This window comes from Nelumbo lutea, chromosome 1, assembly GCF_056320005.1.
Source record: "Nelumbo lutea isolate HS-2025 chromosome 1, American lotus-T2T, whole genome shotgun sequence".
Classification (NCBI taxonomy): domain Eukaryota; kingdom Viridiplantae; phylum Streptophyta; class Magnoliopsida; order Proteales; family Nelumbonaceae; genus Nelumbo; species Nelumbo lutea.
Window position 1 is genome coordinate 147,947,366 of NC_142684.1, and position 27,018 is coordinate 147,974,383.

General features: G+C 36.8%; 3 protein-coding genes and 1 long non-coding RNA gene across 7 annotated transcripts in view; 1 reads left to right on the plus strand and 3 right to left on the minus strand.

Moving 5' to 3' along the window:
* Nucleotides 1–340: 340 nt before the first annotated feature.
* Nucleotides 341–4,830, plus strand: LOC148878255 (Pentatricopeptide repeat (PPR) superfamily protein). 4 transcript variants are annotated; one of them, XR_016101145.1, is made up of 4 exons: nt 399–640; nt 778–2,438; nt 3,949–4,025; nt 4,497–4,830. XR_016101145.1 is itself a non-coding variant. In XM_088951557.1 (2 exons), exon 1 carries the CDS (start codon nt 458–460, stop codon nt 2,432–2,434), a length of 1,977 nt encoding a protein of 658 aa, XP_088807683.1. In that variant the 5' UTR covers nt 341–457; the 3' UTR covers nt 2,435–2,438; nt 4,497–4,830. The 4 variants fall into 4 exon arrangements, 1 of the variants encoding a protein (XP_088807683.1); XR_016101137.1 differs by having other exon boundaries at nt 341–2,438; nt 3,916–4,025; XR_016101134.1 differs by having other exon boundaries at nt 341–2,438.
* Nucleotides 4,831–6,342: 1,512 nt separating this feature from the next.
* Nucleotides 6,343–8,768, minus strand: LOC148878256 (uncharacterized). Its single transcript, XR_016105081.1, has 2 exons — nt 8,360–8,768; nt 6,343–6,671 (listed from the first exon to the last, which is right to left on the minus strand). It is a non-coding gene; the product is annotated as an uncharacterized LOC148878256 (long non-coding RNA).
* Nucleotides 8,769–9,755: 987 nt separating this feature from the next.
* LOC148878257 (aconitate hydratase, cytoplasmic) lies at nt 9,756–20,666 on the minus strand. Its single transcript, XM_088951569.1, has 20 exons — nt 19,671–20,666; nt 18,982–19,086; nt 18,466–18,626; nt 18,289–18,381; nt 17,603–17,788; nt 17,246–17,407; nt 16,351–16,495; nt 16,090–16,232; nt 15,918–15,974; nt 15,757–15,836; nt 15,585–15,660; nt 15,043–15,228; nt 14,866–14,933; nt 14,627–14,745; nt 14,087–14,208; nt 11,738–11,836; nt 11,161–11,640; nt 10,814–10,912; nt 10,455–10,697; nt 9,756–10,217 (listed from the first exon to the last, which is right to left on the minus strand). Exons 1-20 carry the CDS (start codon nt 19,951–19,953, stop codon nt 10,149–10,151), a joined length of 2,976 nt encoding a protein of 991 aa, XP_088807695.1. The 5' UTR covers nt 19,954–20,666; the 3' UTR covers nt 9,756–10,148.
* Nucleotides 20,667–25,236: 4,570 nt separating this feature from the next.
* Nucleotides 25,237–27,018, minus strand: part of LOC148878258 (NADH:ubiquinone oxidoreductase, 17.2kDa subunit) — a 39,825-nt gene continuing 38,043 nt past the window's right edge. The window contains exons 8-10 of the mRNA XM_088951620.1: nt 26,534–26,593; nt 26,148–26,257; nt 25,237–26,074 (exon numbers count right to left, since the gene is read on the minus strand). Of these exons, the coding sequence (XP_088807746.1) occupies nt 26,194–26,257; nt 26,534–26,593 (124 nt within the window). The 3' untranslated portion in view covers nt 25,237–26,074; nt 26,148–26,193. The remainder of the gene's footprint in view (nt 26,075–26,147; nt 26,258–26,533; nt 26,594–27,018) is intronic.

The window sequence follows — 27,018 nt, forward strand, 5'->3', positions numbered from 1 at the left end:
CGGCTCGAATACGGTGAGATGTGAGATCGCAGGTTGACCCGTCTCGAATACGGTGGTCTGAAATCGTGAACCGGTTCGAATCTGCTTCAGTTTTAAATCTCTGTATATAGTCGCCTTTGCAGAGCGGGACCGGCAATGGGCGCGGACTGGTATGAAACCCTTGATTTTCTTCTTTGAATAGCTTCACTGGTAGACAGAGCTTCCAATCTCGTTTTTATATACTTCGAATTCTAATAGTTAAAATGTTAAGCACATACGTTTTTTCACTGGTCTATGTATCCTAGCTTTTGTATTCAATCGGTAGAATATAGTGAAGTATGAGAACCGCTTCCGGCTTCTCCTATGCGTTTGCTCATTTGTTTGTTTTTTTTTTTTTTTTTTTCTGTTTCGACCGTCAATTGCAGGATCGGGACGATTGGTGAACTAGGTTGTCATAAAACCAGGTAAGGGTCATTCTATGGTTGCACGTTTCTGTTTATTGACGAGAAGAAGTTACTGTTCATTCAGAAACTTTCATGCCGGGAAGCGGTTCTCCAATCCAGGTGGTGAGAATATTATTTTTAATGCCATTTGTGTTCATTTAAGACGACAGAGATGGGGATTCTTAGAGAAGATAACTTCAAATTTGACAAATTCGTTGGTAAGTCGGGTTGTTCTAGAGTTCCAGACCTCTCCACGGTTAGCTTTGGATTTCTTCAATTGGGTCAGAGAGAAAAAGAGTTTTTCACACTGTTTGGAATCTTACTGTACCGTTGTTCATATACTGGTCAATGCAAGGTGGTTCGACGATGCCTTGTCTCTCATGAGATACCTGATGCTGAAAAAGGGAATCCAGCCGCTGGAACTTTTAGAAGCCTTGGTTGGTGGTTATAAAACCTGTACATCGAGTGTGGCTGTTTTCGATGCGTTAGTTAGGGCTTGTACCCAACTAGGGTACACCAGGGATGCTTATGAGGTAATCAATAAGCTAAGGATGGATGGTTGCAGGATCACTATTCACGCTTGGAACAACTTCTTGGATCATCTCCTGAAGTTGAATGAGGGTGGAGAATTTTGGAATATGTACAGGGAATTGGTCTCAAGTGGGTATGTTGAAAATGTGAATACCCATAATTTGGTTATCTATGCTCTTTGTGATGAATGTAAACTGAAAGAAGCAATTTCTGTATTTTATCAGATGTTGAAGAGGGGAATTTTTCCCAATGTTGTTACTTTGAACATGCTGATAGATGGGGCTTGCAAGAAGGGAAATGTCGAACTTGCCAATGAGATTATGAAGAAGATGGGTGTCATGTCAGGGGAGGGTATCAGACCTAACTCAGTCGCTTATAACTCTCTCATAAATGGTTTCTGTAAAGCTGGGAAAGTGGCAATTGCAGAAGAAGTTCGGGCAGACATGATTGAGATGGGGATTGATCCAAATGTAAGGACCTATGCAATTTTGATTAATGCATATGCAAGTGAAGGGAATCTAGAAGAGGCTTTCAGATTGTGTGATGAAATGGTGGAGAAAGGTTTGACGCCTAATTCTGTTATTTATAATTCTGTCATTCATTGGCTTTGCAAGGAGGGGGATCTTGAAGAAGCTTTTGTGCTATTTTCTGACATGATTGAAAAACATGTTTCTCCTGATCAGTTGACTTATTCTATTCTAACAGAGGGTCTATGCAGAAATGGGTACCTGAGAGAAGCTCTTAAATATCACAAACAGATTCTTGTAAATAACATTCTTGAAGATACATTTATGCATAACATTCTTATTAATTATCTATGCAAAAGCAGAAACAATGATGGAGCAAGACAGTTGCTGGGGAATATGTTTGTTCTTGGACTGCTTCCTGACCTAGTCACATATAGCACTCTGATCGATAGTTACTGCAAAGAAGGGAAGATAGATAATGCAATCCATATTTATGGTATGATGGTAAAAGAAGGGCAAAGACCAAATTTGGTAACATACAATTGCATTGTCAGTGGTTTGTGCAATGATGCTCATGTTGATAGAGCAAGGCTTTTGGTGGAGGAAATGAAGAAGAGGAATATACCCCTTGATGTTATAACTTATAACACTTTGTTAAATGGGTATTGTAGTAGCAGGAAGAGTGATGAAGCATGTTCTCTATATCTCGAGATGAAAAGGATTGGAATTTCACCAAACACAGTCACTTATAATGTGTTGATCAACTTCTTGTGCAAGCATGGTTGCTTTCAACAAGCAAAGGAGTTTGTGAAGTTAATGACTCAGAAGGGTCTAGTTCCTGATTGTATTACATATACAACTCTTGTTACTGAACTTAATAAAAATTGCAGTGCTAATCAAGTGATCGAGTTGCACGACTTTATGGTGCTTACAGGGGTAGTTCCTGATATTTTCACATACAAGACCCTTGTGAGCAAACTTGTTCTGCAAGAAGGTGCATATTTTGAAGCTTGAAAGGGTATGGCAATCTCTCTACTCCCACTTGACTTCCATTTGGCTATATGATGTACAATATTTTTAGTCTTTCACCACCTAGGAGGAAATTTCAAACATGGTGACCATGAGCAAGTTTTTAACATTTTGCCACAACAAATCTGCAAAGTTCTTTATATCTACCTATCTATCTATACACACACCCACAGCTGACAAATGCTTTTAATAAGGGAGATAGCTCATTGCAGAGTCTTAATCAGGACAAAGGATTTCCAACCTCCAGCCCTCTTCTCAGATTTGGTATATTTTGCCAGTATTGTAGTGAGTTGGCATTCCCTATGTCAGTCTTTGTCTCAAGTCAGCTCGTAGAATTCACTAATTCAGTCTAGTTTTTAGTTCCATTAATTCCTCCTGTTTCTCTCTCTATTGTCCCATCATCATTGTCATCATGAATCCTGTTTTGCCATTCCGTTCTGTTTAACACCATATTCATTATTAAATTATGGGCACTCAAATAATTTCTTGCTACTTCGATTCATGTCCTTTTTGGTCTACCCCTAGTCCTTCTAGTCTTCTCAACTTGCAACAGATCACTTTTTATGGGTTTAGTTGATGGTCTTCCATACACGTGACCAAACCGTCTTAGTCTACTTTCTCTCATTATCACTTATTGGAGCTACTCCTAGGTTCCTTTGAAATTTGAATGACTTCATTTTTTATCCTATCTTTTCTAGTTAATCCACTCATCCATCACAGCATGTATGATTCTGCCACACTCATTTGTTGGATGTGTTTCTTGAGTGACAGAATTTGATATCCTGTCATAGTATTTTTTATCTATTTATTTTCTATTAAGTTTTACTTAGCTGTTGGATCCAGGAATTCCAATTTAGATCATTTGCCCTTAACCTGGCCTTACAGTTATCAAATATCATTGCTCTTTCTTTACTTTCTAATCCAGTCCAGGATATTAATACCCACCAACCATGTAAGAAGCCATGCACATCCTGTATCACCAGGTTGCTCAAATTTAAATTGGATTTTCCATTGCAATCTACTTCAGTGCTTTGTTATGGAATTCGCATTGTTAATCCTTTGCTCAAAGTGAATACCTTCATTTGTCCCTATCATACATTCACAAGTAGCAGGTGATGGGTTTCTTATTATTGAATATTGATGTTGTTTATGCATGTCCCATATGCACTTGATATCTATTTGGGAGGCTTGACTAATCTTGTACACTTAATTTCTTGTTTCCAAAAGGAGACGATTTGCAACTTAGGCTCGGTTTGGGAAGAGTGTAAATACAAATATGTACAGTGCAAGTATAAGGTTCAGAAATGCCATAGACAAGGTTTTGCACAGTGCACATTTGTATTTGCTTCCCAAACTGTGCTTTAAGTTCATTTGGTTCTGGGGAGTGTTCCCAAAAGGCTACTTTCTTGCTTTTCAAATGTGGTATATCATGTCATGACTGAGTAAAAGTTAAGCATCTCTCTCAGGATCTTAAAAGCCTAATCAGAAATTCAATGCAGACACAGCTCATCAGTCTGGTGAAAAATGTCAAACAGTTTTCCGGCCTGATCATTTGCATTGGTTTTGGAGTATGCTGGTAATGTGATTCTCAATTTTTTTTTTCTTTTATTGATGGACTAAGGAATGAAAAACTTATATTTTATTTTCTTTATACATTTATCATCATCACCATCCATGCCTTATCCCAATTATATGGGGTCGGCTAAATGAATCCTGTTTTGCCAGTCCATTCTATTCAAAGCCATATACTGTTAAACTATTAGTGCTTAAATCATTTCTTACTATTTTTACCCATATCTTTTTTAGTATACCCCTAGCCCTTCTAGTTCCTTCAATGTGTAACAAATCAATTATTCTAACTGGTGCAATTGACGGTCTTCTATGCACGTGTCCAAACCATCTTAATCTATCTCATTTTATCAGCTATTGAAGTTACTCCTACATTCAGACAGATAACTTCATTTTCTTTATATATTTATCATTAAACATATTTTCCTTGTAATTGTGATTTGTGATTCTAGGTATGCTTTTGTTTTTGTTGTTAAAGCTTCTGCACAGGGTTTAAAGTTCAATTTTACTTGGAGGTGGGCCAGGTGGCGTGTTGGGTGGGCCTTGAAGAGAACGACACCAACCTCTTTTTGAGGTATCTCCTCCCTAGGGACTCATGAACTAGGACAGGAAATTTCTAACACACACAGCACTTGCCCATGTATGTATTGTAAGGCTAGAATGAAGCTATTCCATCTTATCATAGTGGCACACAAAAAGGGCGATTATTTAACTTATTGTGTCTATAGATTCTCTTAATAAATATATACCATGTTAAACATTATTATCATTCCATTTGATCCTATAGTAATTGGTTGCTCTTTTTACTCTCAGCCAAAGTTGACTTGTCAAACAATTTCAACATTTCACTGAAATTCGGTATACTTGTAAACAAGGTTTCAAATTTCGATACAATACGCTTGATACAGGATACACATGGAAATCGTGTATATTGTTTTTTTTCATGTGTACCGGTATCGACGAAAAAGATATGGCCAAAAATCAAAAATAAAAAATAAATAAAGGGGAAAAGTAAAATTCTTTCACCCCCAAATGACTCTAAAACTCCAAATCTCATTCCTAGAGTGCTAGATTTGCAAAATTTTGCAAGAAACAAGTGTGAATCATTTTTTTTAAGATTTTTCAAATTTTGAAAAAATATGGTAAAGAATAGGTATTTTTTTTTCAACTTTTTATAATATCTTATGATTTCTTTTTTCTTGAATGTATAAATTTATGCTAATCTGCATTTCTTACATCCAAAATCACATTTTTTTTTGTGTTATCTATAGATTTATGGAAATTTCATGAGATATTCAGGGAAAATATAATTTAACAAAAAATTTGAAAATATAATTTTTTCTATGCATATAAAGACTAAATATGTTTTAGATCTATAGATTTATCTATCTTATCCATAGAGCAATTGAAATTTTTTCTTTAATATATATTTTTTATTTTTTATATTTTTAGAATAAAAATAAATAATAATTAATTATATTTTATCATTTGTTCACAATGATTGAATATATCATAATTCTATGGATGATTTATCATATATTCCACAAGGAAATTGAAATTTCTTCTTTAATAACTATTTTTTGAATATGTTATATAATGTTTATTTATTTTTTTATATTTTTTTAAATAAATAATAAATAATTATTATTTAAATAATAAATAACTATTAAGTATATTTTTACCTAGAAGTTGTGTTAATGCATATTTTATGGTTGGATAAGAGAGTTGGTTTTTTCCCATCCCATTAAACATTAAAACTTAAGAATTATAATTTATAAATTATAGTTAAGTATAGGATTTTTAATGAAATTATAATTAACTACAATATATTTCTTTGTAAAACCATTAAAATATATTAGTTTAATGTATATATACTTCATTTAGGTCTTATATTTAGTGTTGATATGTATTTTTATGATCTATTAAAGTATTTATAGTGTTTCAAAGCGTATCTATGCATATCTTGGTTTTTCTCCGATACACATACGTATCCAAGACGTATCTCGATGTCTCTTAAAATTGCCTTTTTGATACATTTGACGTTTTCGATACTTTAAACATTGCTTGTAAATTGCAGATTAATACCTTGGGTCTAGTTTCACTTTAGTATTTAAACTTAAAAAATGCACCATTGTAATATCTGAACTCCCCAAAATTGCCAATTTAATACTCGCTGTTAACAGTATATTTCAATTATTTGTATATGTGATGACATGTGGGATTTAATTTTTTTTAAAATACCAAAACTTTCTTTTTTTTTTTAATTTTTGAGTATTTAACCTTGGTTTTCTTTTCTGGCAACAGCAAGAATTATTCGTCTTCTCTGGCAATAACGGCGGTCTAAACCCCTTTTGTTATGGATTGAATTACTGAAAAAAGGATTACAACAATGGCAGTTTAAATCACTCTTTTCCGGCAACGACATTGTCTTCCCCAATGATGGAAAAATGTTGCCTCAAACTCAATTCTCAGCATGTAATCATACACAACCTTCCCACTTGATAATTCTTCTACTGTGGGAAAGATGTAGTGATCCGGCTGTCTACAATTCAACCTTGTTGTCTCTTCATAGTCACCTAACGTACGATACAACCCGGTCAATGAAGTCCAGCTGAAAACATTTAGTTCCCAAGAAATGCACAGAGCTCCACTCCTGAAACAATCATATGGGCATGAATTTGAAACCCCAATTTAACTTCATCAAACTTTCGAAGTTTTGGAGGATTAAAGCATAAGTATCAGAGCATTCCTCTGGATCGCTTAAATCCATGGACTGGAAACAGAAACATTATCCAACACCCCGTTACCGAGAACAAAACCGAATTCTTTTACATGCGTCATTACCATCGAGGTTCGAAGTATTGCTATGTAATGACTCGTATCAGCTGATATGTATCATTCTGGAACCCTTTCAATATACCCCTACAGTGGGTGTATTGGGAGTCTGACTAGTTCAGGAGGTGGAGAAGCCCTAAATTGCCTCCCCTGAATCGGTTGCGAAAAAAATAAAAAAAAGGCACAAAATGCAATATCAATTTGCCCAATATGCCCCTATTGACGTATTGGGCATATTAATATTTTGAACCTTGATTGCTATTACGGTTCTTGCCATTTTCCAAATAAGAGACAAAAAGAAACATAAATATCCAAGATTTGCATAAATTTATTATTTAATTCCAGTTAGGTTTCTGAAATATAAAAAAAAAATTCTATTAATGGCCACTTTTTGCGAGATCTAAAATGGTAAGGTTTCATAACTTGTCCAAGGGAGCATTCTTTAGCGACCCCACCCCACGGACAGATTGATGATTGAAATAAATTCATAATATGTCAAACTATTAAATCTTAGGATAAATTTTTTAAACTATCCTTATAGTTTATCAAATTGATCAGGTACCATTACTCTGTTTCTGACAACTTATTAATACTTTCCTTATCTTTAACGTTCCATCATAAACTGCTCACCGATTGTTATAACTTCAAAATACCCAATTTACTCTTTTATGTTCGAAAATACCCTTTTCGTTTTTTCCTTTTGGAGAGCTGGTATCAGCTCGAGAGAGAGAGAGAGGGGGGGGGGGTCGAAATTGATTATCTCTGGCACGTAGACCTGCATCTGCATCAATGTATCAACACGGGAAGGAACGAAATTAGAGAACGTTTCTCTCTCTCTCTCTATCTCTGTTTGTGCCTGGCATGCTGCCTTTCATTTGTTCTCTTCTCTTGGAAGACCCTGCGAGACTGACTGGTTTGTAGGAAGAAAAGGAGCCATAGAGGAGAAAGACTCATCAAACACGACCCCCCACTCCAATGGCAAGATATGTGCAGGCGACAGGTTTACTTTGAGTGTAGCATTCCCTATAAGAAGTTCCATTAGTTTACCTGGTACAGGAGCAGACCATGCTGAGACGCAAGAAGCAATATGGTCCAGAGCTCTCTTACCAATGTCAAAAAACAGAGGACCTGAACACACTCGAGAACGGACAACAAGACAAAATGACCACAAACTTCTGCTCTCCTCCTCGCTTTAGCCTCTCATCCAGTGGGTAACACTCCTCAATGACCTGACCCTGTTCAAGATCGAACCTGATACAAAAAGCGACAACCCATCGCTTCAAAGCTTTTGGGTCAACCTTACAACTGGATTCTGTCTTCAACGAGAAAGGAGACCGACTCATCCCACTTTAGTCTAACACCATCTATCATCGATTGACTACGTTGATAGGATTTAACAGAAGACCTAATCCTAACATCTTCGGTTACTATTAAAAATGTTCTGGGTTTTGAACATCTCGGAGATTTCACAAGATTAAGAAGATCTAAGGAGGGTGTCTTGTTTACCTGAATCAATGCTTCAATCAAGATCGGAAAACAAAAGCTCGACAATGGATCAATTACAACCACAATACATGAGAAATGCCCTTTCTTCGGTAGAAATGGAGATTGCGGCAACGTGCTCACTAAAAACACCGGCAACAGTGGAAACCACCAGTAGAGAACACCAATTGATCTGCCCTTGTCTTTTTTTTTTTTTTTCCTGCGCGTTTTGGCCGGACCAAGCGGCAGATCGAGCAGTAGCGGACCTCCCCTATTTGTCTTGCTGAAGCTCTCCAAAAGCTGACAGATCCACCGCTACTCTCCATTGCTTGGTCCGGCCAAAACACAGAGCAAAACAACGACAAATTTCCTGTGCTCTGTCTATACATGAACCCAACAATGATGGGAAAAAGGAGAGAGAGAGGGAGAGGCCAATGGGGAAAAAGAAAGAGAGAGAAATAAGGATTGAGAGAAACATATCTAAAATAGTCTTTTTATCTTTTTTTGTTAGGGGAAACTAAGGGATTCTAACGGTAAAGAAAAATATTAATCAATTGTCAGAAAAAATAAGAATAGCATTAGTCAATTTTCAAACGGTAAAGGTAAATTTAATCAATTCACTAAACTATAAGAATAGTTTAAAAAATTTACCCTTGGCAAGCTAGTGTTTCGTTGGAGATTTAATGGACTCGTGAACTCCTGTAAAACAGTAAAAGAGCCTTTGCAGGTGAAAAGGAGAAACTAGGGACCCGACGAAAGATGAAAATAAAACTCTGAAGACTGAACAAAAGAAGAGGAATCCTACGCATGCCTATACTCTGTAGCTGCTTATATCCTGAGAGGGAATCGTTTATGACTCATGTCGTGACTGCAAGTGGGAAGAAAAGGGTAATAAATGCATTGATAAAGGGTAAACGAGACAAAGTGTGGGAAGAAAAAAGTAATAAATGCACTGATGGTAAACGGGTAAACGAGACAAATTGTTTCACGTGGGCTGTGTTTTGTATGATTTCTGTTTATTTGATAAACAGTGTACCAAATCAGCATTTATCCCATTATACTGTTTCACGTAAAGATATTCACGTCTGTTTTGATTTATGTGCCTATCAACCATTGGAGAAAGACTTCATTTTAAATTTTTCTCCAATGATTAAACATTTATTCACTGTTCAGCTAATGTGATACCTGATGACAAGTAGTTGTCAATAAACAGTTTATCAAGTAATTTTCTCCGTTTTGAAGACAATCAAATACAAATGATTATTTAATAAACGAAACTATACCAAACACATAATCCAGATCCATTGTCGTATTATTCACCCTTCTTTCACATGCGAGAACGCGCGCCTTCAGAAAAGATTGTCCAGACAAGCAACTCAAGGCTATTATCTCGTAATAAGTTACTAACAAGGCCATGATGTAAAAAGACATACATGCGGGATCAATTTAGTTGCAGAAAGCAAATGATGAATAATGTTCTTTGACAGTACGAACTCCAGTTGCCATCTCGCATCGCCTTGAAGTAGCGATTCCAATTTCCAACACTAAATAAAACAATTTTGGGATACCCCTGAAGGTGCTGAATATATATATATATATATCTAACTATTCCTTTTTTTAAAAAAAAAAATTATTCAAAATTTCTTATTCCATGGAAGAAGAGGGAAGGGTTTAGACAACACACGGCAGGGCGTGTGGTAAAATAAGTTCCCTAGATGAATAATGGTGCCTAGAGATGCACACTCTGGCCTTTCTCGCTTCCCACGATGAAGTTTACACTGCAGGGAAATCGATGATTCAATAACTCGACCACTTAATGCTTCATGAGGTTACGGATGACATATGGTAGAATGCCTCCATGGTTGAAGTATGCCAATTCTACCTGGCAAGTGTACAAAGCAGAAGCAAAATTAATCGACATGATTAAAAAAAAAAATCTGTGGATGTTGAACACGCAGGTATTACAATGCTAGCTGATTAGAATTCAGAAGGAAAATGAGGTAAGTATATATGTATTTCAGAAGCAGTAGTTTTGAAAAAAAAAAAAAAAGCTCATCTAATTAGATGCAAAGATATTATTCCAATTACCATTCAAAGATTAAGCAAAAAAACAAAGTACCTCTGTATCAAAGCGGACTGTGCAAGTGAAAGATTTGCCGGTGTCGGTCACAACAGTAACATCCTGACCAGGTCTTATCTCACTAACTTTGCTAGGAAGGTCAATGGTGTAGCGCTCCTGACCTGTAAGACCCAGTGTGTCTGCATCCTCACCAGGTTTGAAACAGATGGGAATTATACCCATCCCCACCAAATTACTGCGGTGGATTCTCTCAAAGCTCTTGGCAATCACTGCTTTAACGCCCTGATGCAGAGAGGGTATTAAGAATAAAGTAAAACAGAAGAAACACTGATCTGATCACCCAAAATAGACAATATGGAAGGAAAGAAGTTACTTTGTCAAGAGGCAAAACTACTTACCAGCAACATGGGTCCTTTAGCAGCCCAATCTCGAGAGCTTCCACTTCCATACTCTGCTCCAGCCAGAACAATCGTGTCCTGCCCAGCAGCCTTATACCTCTAGAAATACCACGTTGATGAAACAGAGTTAGTAAATAACAAACTGTCATAAAAAAAGGAGAGATATTATGAAACCAATTTATATCCCTCAAAACGGAATGCACAGCAATGAAAAAGGTTGACAATAGAAATCAACAGCTTATGCTTGGGCTGTATTGACTAGCCAAAAATAAACAGAATGGAAAAGAACAAAGGAATCATTGTGGAAGAAAAAGGAACATGCAAAGGTCTGTTATTACTAAACTCACCATTGCTGCATCAAAGACGTATAGTTTCTCCCCAGTTGGAATGTGAATTGTCTTAGGGCCAACTTCTCCATTCAAGAGTTTGTTGACAAGACGAATATTGGCAAAGGTGCCCCTAGCCATCACTTCATCATTGCCACGACGGCTTCCATAAGAGTTGAAGTCCCTGCGGTCAACTCCATGCTCAAGAAGAAATTTGGCAGCAGGACTGTCCTTGTGGATGCTCCCTGCAGGGGAGATGTGATCAGTTGTAATACTGTCACCAAAGTTGAGCAAACAGTAGGCATCCTTCACTCCATGGGAACCAGGTGGCTCCAGAGTCATGTTCTTGAAGTATGGGGGCTCATGAATATAAGTGGAACTGGGATCCCATGAGTACAGGCTGTTGGCTGGGACTGACAGTTGATTCCACATAGGATTTCCCTTTGTGATAGACTCGTAAGTACTCTTAAACATATCAGGCAATACACATGATTGAACAACCTGAAAAAGCATTTAATCAGGTTAATCAGTGTTGAATATACAGGAACATAGCGTCAGTATCTCTCACTAAATTATCTCCAAAATTAACAGATCATACCTCTGCAATTTCCTCAGTGGATGGCCAAATATCCTTGAAGAATACACTCTTGCCATCCTTCCCCGTTCCAATTGGTTCCTTATCGAAATCAATGTCAACCTGAATGGAATTTCATTAACAAGATTAGCTGTGAACGTCATGGAAATGAATAAATACAAATACATGCAGTCTGAATGTTTGAATTTCTTTGTCAAACAGATATATAACATCATCTGATCAGCATGGCTCAAATTTCAATCTTCAAATAAATCTTCCAAGCAAAATTGGAAAAATGGATTCCAAAGAAGCAAAAACTAATACATGCAGTCTGAAAGTTTGAATTTCTTTGTCAAACAGACATGTTACATCATCTGATCAGCATGGCTCAAATTTCAATCTTCAAATAAATCTTCCAAACAAAATTGGAATAATGGATTCCAAAGAAGCAAAAACTAATCCTGACTAGCAAACAAACAAATGCCAGAATGTGTAAATGTTGCATATCCAAGTGATTATCCAAAAATTAGAAAAATTGCTGCCAACACCCGTACTTCCAAATCGTTACATCCCCACAAAAGATCAGTGGGCAGAGATCTCAATTCTAAACATAACTTTTCAAAGTATATACATGGAGCCCTATGCAACATCCAAAACAAGGGTAAAAGACTTAAACCTTCCTTCATATTTATCGTAAACACTGAAGCCTCCCCTCTATTTTCATAAAGGACTAAAACTTCCCTTGTTGGGTGATGTCATGAGACAAACATCTCCCCTCTGTTATGAAACCATCAAGATCTGTTTGAACATGATATTCATATGCTGGTATAATTTTAGAAAAACCCAATTTTGCTTCTTACTCAAAACCAAGCCCCAATTGTAATCTGGCAGTCTCGTAGCTACTAACATCTCACCTCTCTTTCTTTTTCTTTTCCCTTAGTTTATTGAATTTTCCTTTCTCATCTCTCATCCATGCATGCCCTGTGCATACAAAATTACAGGAAAGGGAGAATCACACCACGTTTTGTTTTACCTAGTTATACATTATGGTATTTGTGTTGTCCTTTTCTAAAACATAGATTAGTGATTGTAATTTCTCTTGTTTCATTACTATTGAACATAAATTTGTTCTTAGTTCTTATAAGAAAACCCAAGAATATTCCACGAGAGTCAAGATATTGAGGAAAAACAACAGCTCCATCAACTTTCACCACAGGATTTGGTGAGTATAGCTTAGAAAGAAAGAGTGAACATACTCTGTATGAGAGGAGAATAATCCCAAGCAGTGCTAACCCACTTCACAACCAATGAGTTTTCCAGAAGTAGTTTGCAAGGAATTACTCTTTTCCAGTTTTATAAATCTGACGGGCTTTCATTGGATGATTGAGAACTTCCTCGATCAACCCAATGTGTAGGCGTTGCAACCTTGAAGTTGAAGGATCAAGACTCTTGTGTTTTCCTATACGCTATGGTTTTGTGGTTTTATTTGAAAAATTAAAAATAACGAAGAGGAAAAATGTCTTTTCATGGGTTCTGTTAAACATAACGGCATCATATTCCACTAGGGGAGGTTTAAGTCCTATTAGAAATCCTAGGAAAGGTGTAATTATTTGTCAAAAACTTCAGGGGAGGTTTAAGTCTTTTACACACCCCCCCCCAAAAAAAAAAAAAAAACCCAAGAGCATGAAACAAATATGCAAAAGAACTCCAACACTTAAATTCTTCAAAGTAAACAACATGCCCAAGAATCATCCTGCACCAAACCTACCACCCATCTTATCTGTTCCACAAGTCAAGAAAGGTCTCGGCACAAATTAAACAGTGTCAATTAATAATATGTGGCATAAGTTGTAACTGTAGTGTGTTTTCTTTCTTTCTTTCTTTTCTTTTTCTTTTTTTCCTTTTCTTGAGGTTCTTTGTTGCTCTTGGAAGATAAGCATGTTTGTCTTCCTTTTGTAAATCTTCTATTGATGAATTAATGAAAGTGTTATTGATCAAATATATATATATATATATATATATATATATATATATATATATATATAATGTAGCATAAGTTTCTAGAAGTTCTTGTTCTACTCGTTGACTGGGTTGTGAACCAAGAATTCAAGATCTAGAGAACAAGGGAATTGTCAGGCAATCCAATTTGATCAACTAAATGGCTCCACAAGAACACAATAAATGTCCAAGTATGTGAATGAGAATTTTTAAGGAAGGAAAGTAATGAAATTCAAACATGATAATTCTATCTCAACCACATTTTGTTCTTTAACTCTGGAGTGATTTACATCTTATCATGCTCATAGTTAATATTATCTGGGCAATGAAAAAATTAACACAAGGCCATATTCTTAACAATATTTGTTTACATACCGTGCCAGCAAGGGCATAAGCAACAACTAAAGGAGGTGAAGCAAGATAGTTAGCCCTTGTCAAGGGATGCACACGGCCCTCAAAGTTACGGTTTCCAGAAAGCACAGCTGCAGCAATGATATCTGCAGAAGAACCAGAAACAAAATTTAAATAACAACCCATTAAAAGATTATGTGATAAACCAAAATACATATAAAATTGAGAAAGCACTAGACAATTGTAAAAGGGAAGTTAAAAACCTGTAAAGTGATAACATTATGCACTAAGAGTTTTTATCATTACACTGGAATTATGTTCTGGCTTAGCTTTAGATTTTGCAGTTACTAGATATCTAAAAAAAGGGATCATTACCCAAGATTGGTCCCAGCTGTCCAGGGTCTTGGGAAGGATGGACTGGATACTAACCTTTAACTTTTTCCCCCACACAAAGTGGCCACTCTCAGACTTGAACCCATATTCTCATGCTAGTTAGCCCAATATTATACCATGCACCAGGAAATATCCTCTTTATAACATATCAAAGAAAGAAAACTAAAGTACCATTCTCTGAAATTGCAGAAGCAACTGATTCATTAAGTTCTCCAGAATTCCCGATACAAGTTGTGCATCCATAGCCAACAATATGAAAGCCTTGCTGATCCAAATATTTTTTAAGTCCACTGCATATAACAGCCGAAGGCCACAATTAAGTGCTTAAAAGATGTACCATGATAAATGTAAAATAGATGATAAATATTTGTTTCAAAAAGTTTATGTTGGTTTATGCCAGATGCCAATACCTCTGGAGCAAATATTTTGTGACTACTCCTGATCCTGGGGCAAGACTTGTTTTAATCCATGGTTTAACCTGGTGAACAACCATTTAAACAATCATTAGGGAAAATCCAAGCAAGTAAACCTTTATCAGAGGGCTAACTTATGGTTAACCTGAATATTGAACATGAACAGTTACTGACCTCCAAACCAAGTTCACAGGCCTTTTTGGCAACAAGGCCAGCCCCAAGCATGACACTGGGATTAGAAGTATTAGTGCAGCTGGTTATGGCTGCTATCACAACACTACCATGCTTGAGCTCTGCAGGCTGTCCATGGAATGAAAACTTTGCAACCTTGTCCTGTGAATCCTTTGGTACAGCAAAACCCTGCAGAAAATTTATGTTTAGAAGGTGGGCAATGAATTTAATGGACAAAAAGATCACGAGTAAACCACAAAGAGCTTTTTGCTTGGAGTGACACTAAACTGGCGATGAGGCTAAACTACAAAATAAGAAAAAAATTCCATATATTCTGCTTATTGTTTGTATTACTTGCTAAGACGCTTTAGACTGGCTTATACCTAAGTCAAAATGATATACCATTTTCAAGTCTACCCACTGAAAAAAGGAGTGGGTGACATGAAAGGGTTGGAAATACCAACCTCAAAAAAAAAAAAAAGAAGCCAACTAGATCATAAAGCATTAATATGTAGATATATTTGGAAATGTGGGTTGCAGCTGACCTTGAATCCAACTTGGTTATCTAGACAAGCATGCCAATCAGCTTTCATTTCTTTCAAGGGAACTCGGTCATGAGGACTGCAGAGAAGAAAATTGAAATTTCCCATGAATTGAAGATACCAGGATGGAAATTACTGAAATCACTTTGCCTTAGTAGATTAGAATATAACATACCGTTTTGGTCCTGAAATACAAGGTTCAACATCTGCAAGATCTAGTTCCAGGTAGGATGAGTACACCCTTTCTTGCTGAGGCTGGATCAAGAAAGAAACTCTGTTACATCTCATACTTAAAAGTAATAATTGAGTATTCAGAAGTAAGATAAAGAGTTCTACCTCATTGTAGTCAACAAACATTTTGTTTGCACGTAGATAGGCTTCTATCATTGCCACCTAATGCATAAAAGAAGCAAGGCTCACTGCTGTAAGAACTTCAATTTATAATTCCACTCCTCTTTTCACTTTATGTATGTATTAATGTGTGGATGGGGGAGTTTCAAATACTCACTGTTTCATCACTTCTTCCAGTCAACTTAAGGTATTGCAAAGTCACATGATCTACAGGAAAGAAGCCCATGGTTGCTCCATACTCAGGAGACATGTTGGCAATGGTGGCCCTGTCAGCCAATGATAATTCACCCATACCCTCACCTAGAGTAAACACAATAATTTTAGACCATTTGATGCAAATGAAATGATATAAATGGTAGCTCAAATGAGTCTACTTTAATCTTTAATTCCATTTATTTTCAAATAATATTAAAATTACCATAGAACTCCACGAACTTTCCAACAACACCATGCTTCCTCAACATTTGTGTCACAGTCAACACCAAGTCGGTAGCTGTGACACCATTGTGCAATTTCCCAGAAAGCTTGAACCCAACAACACCAGGTAACACCATGCTCATGGGCTGCCAATATTGAATAACTAAAGTTTCAGATGCAAGTTCATTTACATACATTGTGAAACTTTTTCTGAGAAAATATAACTGGTTTCATTAAGTCAAATTGTGAACACGCTTCTGTTTCATAAACATCAATTTGATAGCAACAATGCACAAACAGGTATGGTGAAATAAGTGGAGCAAGATTGCTCAAACAAGCACAGTAAGATTATTAAAACAAAGTTTTTACCAGAAGAAAAAAGATTAGTAAAACAAAGCCACACACAATAGCCTTATAAACATGAGACATTCAATGATTATATATTCATATTTTCTAGGCATTCACGTAAGCTTATGGCATTAAACAAGAAGAACTACAAAATACAATTTCAGTATACTCCAGCCTGGAAAGAACAGAGAATCTATACTAGTAAAAAAAAAGAACAGAGAATCTACTGGATATAAAGATACAAAGAATGGAACTTCCATTAAATATGTCCATGTTAACTGCAGATATTGGTCACATGATATAACATATGAATGCTTTATGAACTGGTCCTCTGTCAAAGTCCATAAATAAATGAACATACTTCCAGTCCAATGAGAAGATCCAGAATTACACTGAACACCCATACCTCTGAACGCAAGTTTTCCAGACATTAAATGTCTGAAAAGTGTTATCAAATGCAACCTTAGTTGCTGTTCTGAGTAAAGTTGTTACCTTTATCAGAATCTCATCAAAAGAACAAATAATAATAATTCCACAACATACTTTACCTGGCCAAGCATAGCTGCCTCTGCTTCAATTCCTCCCACTCCCCAGCCAGCAACTCCTAACCCATCAATCATAGTTGTATGGGAATCAGTTCCAACCACACTATCAGGGTAAAGTACGCCATCAGTGTTGAATACAACACGCCCAAGGTATTCCAGATTAACCTGAGATTTTGTCAGAGTGATTTACTCTAAAGAATAAGGCAGAAAAAAATAACATTTAGAAAGAAATCCAGCATGATCCTGAATTTCGATATGATGACATTTTAGATACATAAATAGAAAGCCCCACGAGGAACCTAAAAGTGGAACCTATTGCATGTAAAAACACTACGTACATATGATGTAAAATCCCCTTACCTGGTGCACTATGCCAGAACCTGGTGGAACAACAAGCATGTTGTGAAATGCAGAAGATCCCCACTTAAGAAAAGCAAACCTTTCCTTGTTTCTTTGGAATTCTAAATCCATATTTGCCTGCACTGCATTTTCTGATCTAGCAACATCGACCTGGACTGAATGATCAATAACGAGATCCACTGGAACCTGGATGCAAGATATGGTTTTAGAAGACCGAGCAAGAGGGGAAAAGAGGAAAAAATAATAGGGAAAATACAATTAAAGCTCCAAGAAAATATAAAAGAAATTCATAAATACAGTGTAGTACTTAAATAAAATCAATTAGCCCAGGTATAAAGAGGCACACGCATTGGGGAAAGAGAAACAAAAAGAAAAAAAAGGTTGCCCCAGGAAAATAAAAAGAACTCTCAGTTCTATCAGAAACAAGTTATGTGCATCACATGCAAATAAAAAAAAGAGTAATTGATTTTACCAAGTAGGAAAAAGAAAGCAATGATTTGTACAAAAGCATGTTCTTTTATCCAACACACATACAGATGGAGAAATATGAAACCTTATGAATAACTTCACAGTTTTTCATTTTCTTTCAGCCTTCTTGATAAGAAGCATGTTGGATGTCCTTTGCTAGAAGAACTATATTCATATTTATTTAAGGCTATGAACATGTTATGGAAAACAAAACGCACCAAAGGGTTGATCTTGTTGGAATCACCGCCAAGTTTGTTCATGGAATCCCTCATGCTAGCCAGGTCAACCACAGCTGGTACACCAGTGAAATCCTGACCAACAAAACAGAGTTGCAGAAATTAGAAGAAATGTCATAGTTAAAAGTAACTGCAATATTAGCTTTTTAATTATCCCACCTGCAAAAGAACACGAGCAGGCTTGAAGGGGATCTCAACTTGCTTCGGGGAAGTGTTCTCCCAATCAATAATTTTCTCAACATCTTCCTTGGTTACTTGGAAGTTATCACAATTACGAATGGCTGACTCAAGAAGAATCCTGATAGAGTATGGCAACTTATCTGCCATACAAAGGAAAACACAAATTTATTTAGTGCCAAATTGTGAGAATGTTGAGTAATAATAGTATTCAAGAATCTGATTGCAGAAAAACGACTATCTGATTACATTTTATAACTGCAATAACTACAAGACATGGAAGGCATGCTTTAATGCCTAAAAGGGGAGGGGGTAACAGGAGCATTCTTCATTCAGAGAAAAAGAAATATGGATCTCCAAAATAATGCCACAACTTCAGCTCCCAAATTAACAAATTAAAGAAAATTTAAACATACTAAGAATTCTACCCAATACATGTAGAAGATGGTCAGTTAGTGCACATGCAGTTCTATGAACCAAAAATCAGACAATACCTACCGATTCTTGGATCATTTAGAGCGGGCAAACTGTAAAACTTTCCAAACTCGCCACCCCCAGGCTTGGGAAGACTGGTCAATATACCTTTGAAGGCATTCTCAGAAGCTGAACCAGAAAAACACACAATCAGAACTTAAAGCTAATACCTCCGGCACCCATAAATTAAGAAATGAGTAATGAACCACAATGGAATTTATCTAATTGCAAGACTCCCAGTAGAAATACTCAATACAGGAATCGAGAACTTCCTACCGAAAAAGATGTTAAATTCGCAATAAAAAAAGTTCTACTCGCAAAAAACTTGAATCTCGTAGTTAGGACATGAAAAAGGGAAGACTACTTAATTCAAAACCACTGTTTGGTGCAAGAGTACAAATTTCCTCCAATCAAAACACATTAACCAAACATGATCGATCAATTAAAACGCCCACTTTAGCAATTCGGACACAAATACCACTCAACGTCTTTAGTATACAGAGACGATGAATACCGAAGCGATCAAGGCGAATTCATCAATGATAAACAAGAGCACTTGGACTAATCAATCATTAAAAATGATTTGCATCTTACTATAGAAACAATCCACGAAAGATGGGCTAATTCAAGAGACAAGTCCTTTTTTTTTCCAGAATCAAAATGCAAAAAAAAAAAAGTGAAAATACTCTGGTGCAAAAATGGCGAGTTCATACCCATCGTAGCAATCTTGCGCTGGAAACGTTCGATCACAGGAGCAGCAGTCCTGATCTGAGCCCTAAGACTAAGAGGCGACCTCCAATCATAACCGTGGCTCCACCTAGGAGGCGAGGACCGCAGGGATCGAAAAGCAGAGGAGAAACTCAGTGATCGATAGTTGATGAGAGGAGAGTGAGGAGGTGAAGCGAGGGATGTTCTAGACAAAGAAGACAAAGAGGATAAGGAGGAAGACAAGCGAGCCCTAGAAGCTCTGAGCAGCGCAGCTGACGAAGAAGCCATTGCATAAATGAGGATAGTGCATGAAAGGGAAGAAGAAGAAGAAGAAGAAAAGAAGAAGATAGGGTTGCGAGAGCCGAGAGGCGTCCGCCGCGGCAGAGAGAAAAAGTCAAGAAGACAATAAAGCCTCCCTCAAATTTGGAAGTTGGAACCAAAACAAAAGCTCGAAGCCTCGAACAGACACAATGCTCGAGCGCTTCAATCTGCAAATGACGATCGACTCACGGCGGTCAAGAACTTGTGTTCTGCTCCGCTACGTCCTTTTAATATTATATTATTAAATTCCGCTGTATCATTTCCTTTTATTCTCTTTCCGTTTTAATTATTTCTAATTAATCAGTCTAAAATGGAGAGAGAGAAACGCGAGCGCGTGTGGAGAACACTGACACAGACAGGGTTGAGACTTGAGAGCCGCTTCTAGAAAACTCATGGAGGGGTTGAGGCGTTTTCTAAAAGGAAAGTTGCCGAAGCGAAATGGCAACTGGCGATTCTCCATTCAATGTTTTGCTTTTTGTTTCCTTCACTGTTGCCTAGGAAGTTGCTTCCATTCTGTCCACCTCCACCAGGTCCTATTCTGATCAATCAATAACACGTGGCGTGACCGTGTTTGCTGCTGTTGTAATCTAAATGGGGGCCACCTCTTTTACACCCCCCGTAAGCCGCCCGAAAACTTCAGGGTGTCCCCGCATTAGACGCCTCTCCCTCCCGTCTTGTTTGACTGTGCTTTTCTCCCTCTAGATTTTTTATTATTTATTTAATTTATTATTATTTGCGTTGCGTGTATCGATATCACCCGGTACGCGATCCTCGGACATACCCGACCCGGATTGGTATGGTCTCGATCCGGTTGTGTAGATTGACGGTTAAGTTTTGGGGTTGAGCCCCACCCACATTAATCAAATAGGATGATCAGGAGAGTCGTTCGGTACCGTATAACTCCATGAAACTTTGACCATTCTAGCCTAGGCGAATCACCAAAGCCACGCTTGGGAGTTGGGAGTTGGGAGTTGGAAGTGAAGTGATTAAATATGGGTGAACGATGGAATTATTGTAGCTAGACTTTGTTTAGAAAAGTTTAAATTAATTACCAATCATTCATTATTGGAATAATGAAAAGGCAGGTTATAAAAAAAAATGGTGCATGTTTGATGAGTGGACTGGATCCACGTCAGAAAATGGGGGTTGACTTGTTATTTTGGTGCTAACGAGGGGCCCACCTCTATGTGGCTCCTCATTTTATTCTCTCCTACTTGCTTAATAAATGGACGGTCTAAATTTTTATTTGGACTGTCAAAGATGCCTTTCTTTGTGACCCCACTGGTTGGTTGGCTCATGGCTGGCCGGGGAAAAGTAGAAGGCCTGAAAGAGGATTGAGTCGGGTTGGAACTTGGAACTGGGTCGACCCGTCAGTCCATTTAGAGACGTGCATAGAGCGCACCAGATTCTGCTACTTCCAGGCTGTATGTAATGGGTCATGGGCTTCCTATCCAGACCTGTTCACAGGCCGGGCTTCGGGCCTGATTTTACACTATATCAGGTCTGGGTTTTGGGCCAGGCTCATTCAATTTTTGGCAAAAGTTAGGCTTGAGCCCGGCCCATGAACAGGTCTATTCCTATCCAACCACAACGAATACACCAGTGTCAAGTCATATGAAGGAATCGGGATTTGCTGTGTACAAGGCTGTGTATAATAGGCTACGTATTCAATGAAGAATGAATTTGTGATTCGATACTTTGGGAAAAATTTAGGGGTATTTTGAGTTCAGTTCCCCCTCAAAATTCCAAATGCGATTCCCATGGGGATGATGTTTATAGGGATGGAGATAAATACATTTAGGGAATTAATAAAACAATTTTGAGGGGGATGGACTATAAAATGGCTAAAAAATTATGCTTCCAAAAAGACAAGATACTAGAAAGACTTACCGATCAAAAACCCCATAAAGTTTGATAAATGCCACTTGATTGGGTACCATTTGTATGACACTGGTTTATTGGTCATAAGTTTTTCCAGTATCATAGTTGAATCCATACTTAAAAGGTGGCAAAATGTACATGACTTGAATCATTGCCTGCCTCTAGTTTTCATGTTTTTTTTTTTCTTTTTTGGTTTTTTTTTCTAAGATGGAATTGCACCCAAAATAGAAAATAAAAACTGACCCCCTTGCCCTTTCTATTCCCACTCGGCCCCTCCTTAATAGAGAAATCCTTGGTTTTCAAAAACGGATCGGACCGGAAAAACCGGAAACCGGTCACCATTTTCCCCCAAAACCGCTTTTTCCCCAAAACCATTGATTTTGGTCAGCAAACCACTGAACCGGCCAGTTAATCGTTCGAACGGTTTTGACCATTTTTCAAATTTTTTAATTTTTTAATTTTTTTGTCAGAAACAGGCCAGTCGTTCGAGTCGAATGGTCAAACCATTCGAATCGATAGCCAGACCCCTGACCGTTTCGATTTTAAAAACCATGGAGAAATCCATTGAATTTATTCGCTTGTTGCATTGGAATTGGAATTGGTTTGAACAATAACGTCTTTAAGTGCATTAACATGGTGTGGGGGCTTGAAAATTACCAAGGATATTTTGTATGGGAAAGATATTATTGCATTTTTTTTGGCGATGAGAATGTAGAAACTATTACTCATTTGTCATGCTTTTGTCCTTTTTCTAGGGCTGTGATGTTTAATAGCCCTTGGGGTTTGCATAGCCTTGGGGAGTGAGGAGAAGAGAATGTATATTGTTCAGTGTGGACATAGCTAGTGAAAATAATGGGTTATACGTGCCTGAACAGTGTAAGTTTGTTGCTTCATTGGCTGTTTCTAGCCAAGAAGTGAGAAGTTATTTAATGACTCTACTAAGTCTGTTATTTATTTATTTATTGGTAAAGTCTGTTGATTGGGTGAAAAAAAATGTACACACAGCACCTCTTATTTTCATGGGCACTTTGATATTTTTGCCGACTTTGTGAGGAGTGATGCAGTCAACAGGGTTGCTATTCCGAGCTCTCTTGTGCAGAGGCAATGGTTGTAACTTATAATTTCAATCAAGGTTTTTAAAACTGAATCGGACAACAAACCAGTCAGGGGTCCAGTTCTCGGGTCAAACAGTTCAACCGTTCAAATCGAACGGATGGCCTGTTATGACAAAAAAATATAAAAGAATAAAATAAAAAGTGGTTTGTTGACTAAATCAACAGTTCGAACGGTTCAATCACTCAAGTTAGTGGTTTGTTGATCAAATCAACGGTTTTTGGCAAAAAAAAAAAAATGATTCTGGGGTAAAATGGAATCAACCACCTAATCGGTTCTTGGTTTTTCCAGTCTGACCATCCAGTCCAGTTTTGAAAACCATGATATCAATATTTGATGTAATAGGGGCCTTAAGGGGGCATTTTTTTTTGTGGATTTTGAGAGGGAGGAAAGTTGGTCAATGGGATTTTGGTTCCCATTGACCAAGAATCCCATGTTCTTTTTTTAGATTTATGTGGGGAATAGGGAAAGTTTATTTTCCTGGGCATCACTTACCATAACCATCTCTAAGTGTGTAAGGGATACCCATCTCCTAGGCAAGGTTTAAAGTATCAAAAACATAAGGTGTATCGAAAAGATAATTTTAAAAGACATCGAGATACGCTTTGAATATGTATGGATACAGACGAAAAATCAAGACACGCATAAATATGTTTAAAAACTCAAATAAATCTTAAAAAAATATATTAATAACGATAGTTATAAGTTTTATATGATTGTTAATAAGTTATTTAAAAGTAAAAATAACTATAATTTAATGGTCTACATAAAATTCGAGACATTGGGAGTTAGGACACACTTAACAACTATTAACAAATGATGGAATAACTAAAATGTGAAAAAACAACAAAAAAAACTAAAATGTATATTGATATACATTAGTTTTAAAATAATCAATATAATTTATCTTACTATTTATTAACATATAAATTTTAATAATTAATTCTAACAGTTATTGATAAGCATATGCTAAGAAAAAGAGAAAATTAATGAAAGAGAAGGGGACTTGTATCGAACTGTTTCAGAACCATATCATACAAACCTGAAATAGTCTGATACAGACCAATACATACAAAAAGGAACGCTACAAATAAGTTCTATATGTTCCGTGTATCAGACTTGTACTGGAATGATACATATCAGCCGAACGGTCTGATATGTTGTGAAATTTTGAACCTTGTGCATATCAACCTGTTTCAAGTTGTATTGGCCAACACATACCCAAAACGATTTGATACGAATGAAAAAACACAAAACCATCTAATTATACATGTTCCGTGTATTGAAACTCTTTCAAAATGATATGTATTAGTTGGTGCAAGCCAATACGTTACAAAATTTACAACCTTGCTCCTAGGTGTGTAAATAACTTTCCCATTTGGGGGTAAAGTTGCCCACACTTGAATAGGACAAAAATACCCCTAATAATATTAATTTTTTATGACTAAAATGGTCATTACCTTATTTACTTGAAAAATAAAAGAACATGCATAAATGCACTTACCCAAGTAAAGGGAAAAACTCACCCAAGTAAATTGCATTTACCTAAGTAAATAACTTACCAAAAAATAAACAGGCTTAAGAGTGAGAAGGAAGGTTCCTTTGAATTCATTTCCAAACCAAAAACAGGCTTAAGAGTATACGTGTTGTTGGTTGTATGTGTTGCTTCATTTCCAAACCAAAAACATGTTATTGAATTTCTTGTTTGAAAAACATGTTTTCATCTAATGATCTTTCATCAATTTTCACAAATCATAGTACTTTAAAATTTGTTTTTCTTAACCATAATGTTGATGGCTTCAAAAACATGAACTGTAAAACACATCCACCTTGTTTGTGCTGATGTGGCAATTGCAGAAATAAATGAAAACAAAAAATTCGCATTATGGAACACCCTCTTAATGGTCTGGAAGTGTGGAGTGTGGAACCACCTCAGTGATTAAGACAGCAATTTTTGTATTGATTTGAACCTTAATTCTGGAATCAGTCGGTATATGTATCTGGCATCTGCACATGCTAGTTGGCATGTTGCTCAGATTTGTCGATGATGGTGGCAAGTGTTGGAAAATATCAGTTGTCAAAATCATTCATTTTTGGTTAAAAACAGGTAGAGTCAGGCCAGATCTGCCTAATATCTCTGCTTTGGGCAAAACAGGCAAAACAAACTGTTTATCATACACATGGCTGATTAAAATAGTACTACCATAAAGCCACTAACATGGCATGATGACGATGATGATGACGGACACAGAAAGACACAAGCCAAAGCACAACTAGTCTTCCTTATTTAAACCAAAATACAGGCTCATTATCCTAATATACATAAAGCTTTTGATGTAAACAGGTATAATTTAGGTTTCAACAATGAAGAAGAGATAAAAAAAAAGAAGAGAGTTGCGACTTGAGAGAGAATTGATTCTTGGGGTTCCAAGAGAACACCCACCACTTTATACTTTAAGAAAACGGAAATTACAAGCCTGCGACTCAGCGCCATATATGTAGAACCATAACCAACTAATAACGGAATTGATAAATAAAAGAAGAGCATAAAAAGAGCCCAAGCCCACTAACGAGTGAAATACTTTCACTCTTCTCAAGACAACCAAGAAGCTCTCTTTTGAAATAGAAAGGAATCTACATTTTCAAATAACAGGAGCTGTCTAGATCACAATGCTGAGAAAACGGGTCCAAAAAACCAAGGTTCAAAGTATCGATTGATACCTATCGTGCCGATGGCTTTCTGATATGCCCCTACAGGGGTTGTATTGGGTCACTGGTTCAGAGGGTAGCCGCTTAAACCAACCCCTCTGAACCAATTTCGAAAAAAAATTAATAAAACCTAAAAAAAGTACTTTGAACCTTGCAAAAAACAGCAGCTACATGGTTAGTTTTTTTTCCGCCTTTTTTTGGTGGTCCAGCACCTCCACCACGTAACACCTCAAGCAGCATAAATGAACCATCTGGTGTGTGTGTGTGTCTGTGTGTTTGTGTGTGCCAACCAGAGGGTGATGATTCAGTTACTACCTCATGCTCCTTCATGCAGCATGTAGCAGCATTCGGTTAGACAAGGTGATTGTTGCATCGCTGGGATAAACTGAATACAGTCATTAGATGCGAGAGAGTGCAAAACTGACACTGGCGAAAAAAATGTGCCCGTCACAACTTACAAGAGAAAACACTGATTAAGTACCAATGCATGCAAGCACTTGATTCTCATGTCGGTGGTTGCCATGTTCCTGGCTTGAAAGTTGGGCCAGATCCTGTTGGTTCAGAAGGCCTGAAACAGAGTTTTGCAATGTATGTTATAAAACGCTGTTCACTGGTAAGATTAAAATAATAGAGCACGGATAAGATGTAGCAGCTACTGCTTTTAAGTTGTAAGAACAGGAATAGTGTGTTTTTATCAAACAGATGTTGTAGGGATAATACCATATCTTAGTCAATTATTCACTTGATTCTATAGGTGGTTTAGACTTTATAGAGTCAAGAATAGGACGTTTGGACAATTAAAGTACAAAGGAATCTCTCTATGTGTTTTACTAGTAAAACTTACACTGGCTGCTGTTTCACTTGAGGTGGGACTATTTTCTCTTCCTCTGTCTCTTGGGAGTTCCTGCAATACCAAGATGCCATCGGATAGTTTCAACAACAGCAACATCATTTAAAAAAGGATTCATCTCTATGCATACTCTTCACTTGTTGATCCAGCCAGAAATACATTGAACTTGCCCACACTACAGTCATCTCTCAATAAACTACCAGAATCATCAGCCATTATTCTCATCAATGACACTATCCCGGCCACAATAAATAATCATAATAATTTTTGTATTTTTAAGCATTATGAAATGGCTTGATTTTCAAAAATCTAGGAAAATAACAATTTTTTCAAAAAAATTATGTCATAGCCAAACAATACAAGGTTTTCAAAAAAAATCTGCAATATCGTATTTAGTATACAGAGTATATTTCTTCATATGCATATACTTGCTAGATTATACATGTTTTATATAAGAACATGTCAAAGACATGCAATAA

Bases quoted from the DNA above. Each gene is read 5' to 3' on its own strand.
- LOC148878255 (XM_088951557.1), top strand. From the start codon at position 458: ATGGTTGCACGTTTCTGTTTATTGACGAGAAGAAGTTACTGTTCATTC.
- LOC148878257 (XM_088951569.1), bottom strand. From the start codon at position 19,953: ATGGCTTCTTCGTCAGCTGCGCTGCTCAGAGCTTCTAGGGCTCGCTTG. The intron at 14,746-14,865 runs GTATTGGCATCT...TGTTATATGCAG, and splicing joins ACAAAATATTTGCTCCAGAG to TGGACTTAAAAAATATTTGG. The intron at 11,641-11,737 runs GTATGATCTGTT...ATGCTTTTTCAG, and splicing joins CCACTGAGGAAATTGCAGAG to GTTGTTCAATCATGTGTATT.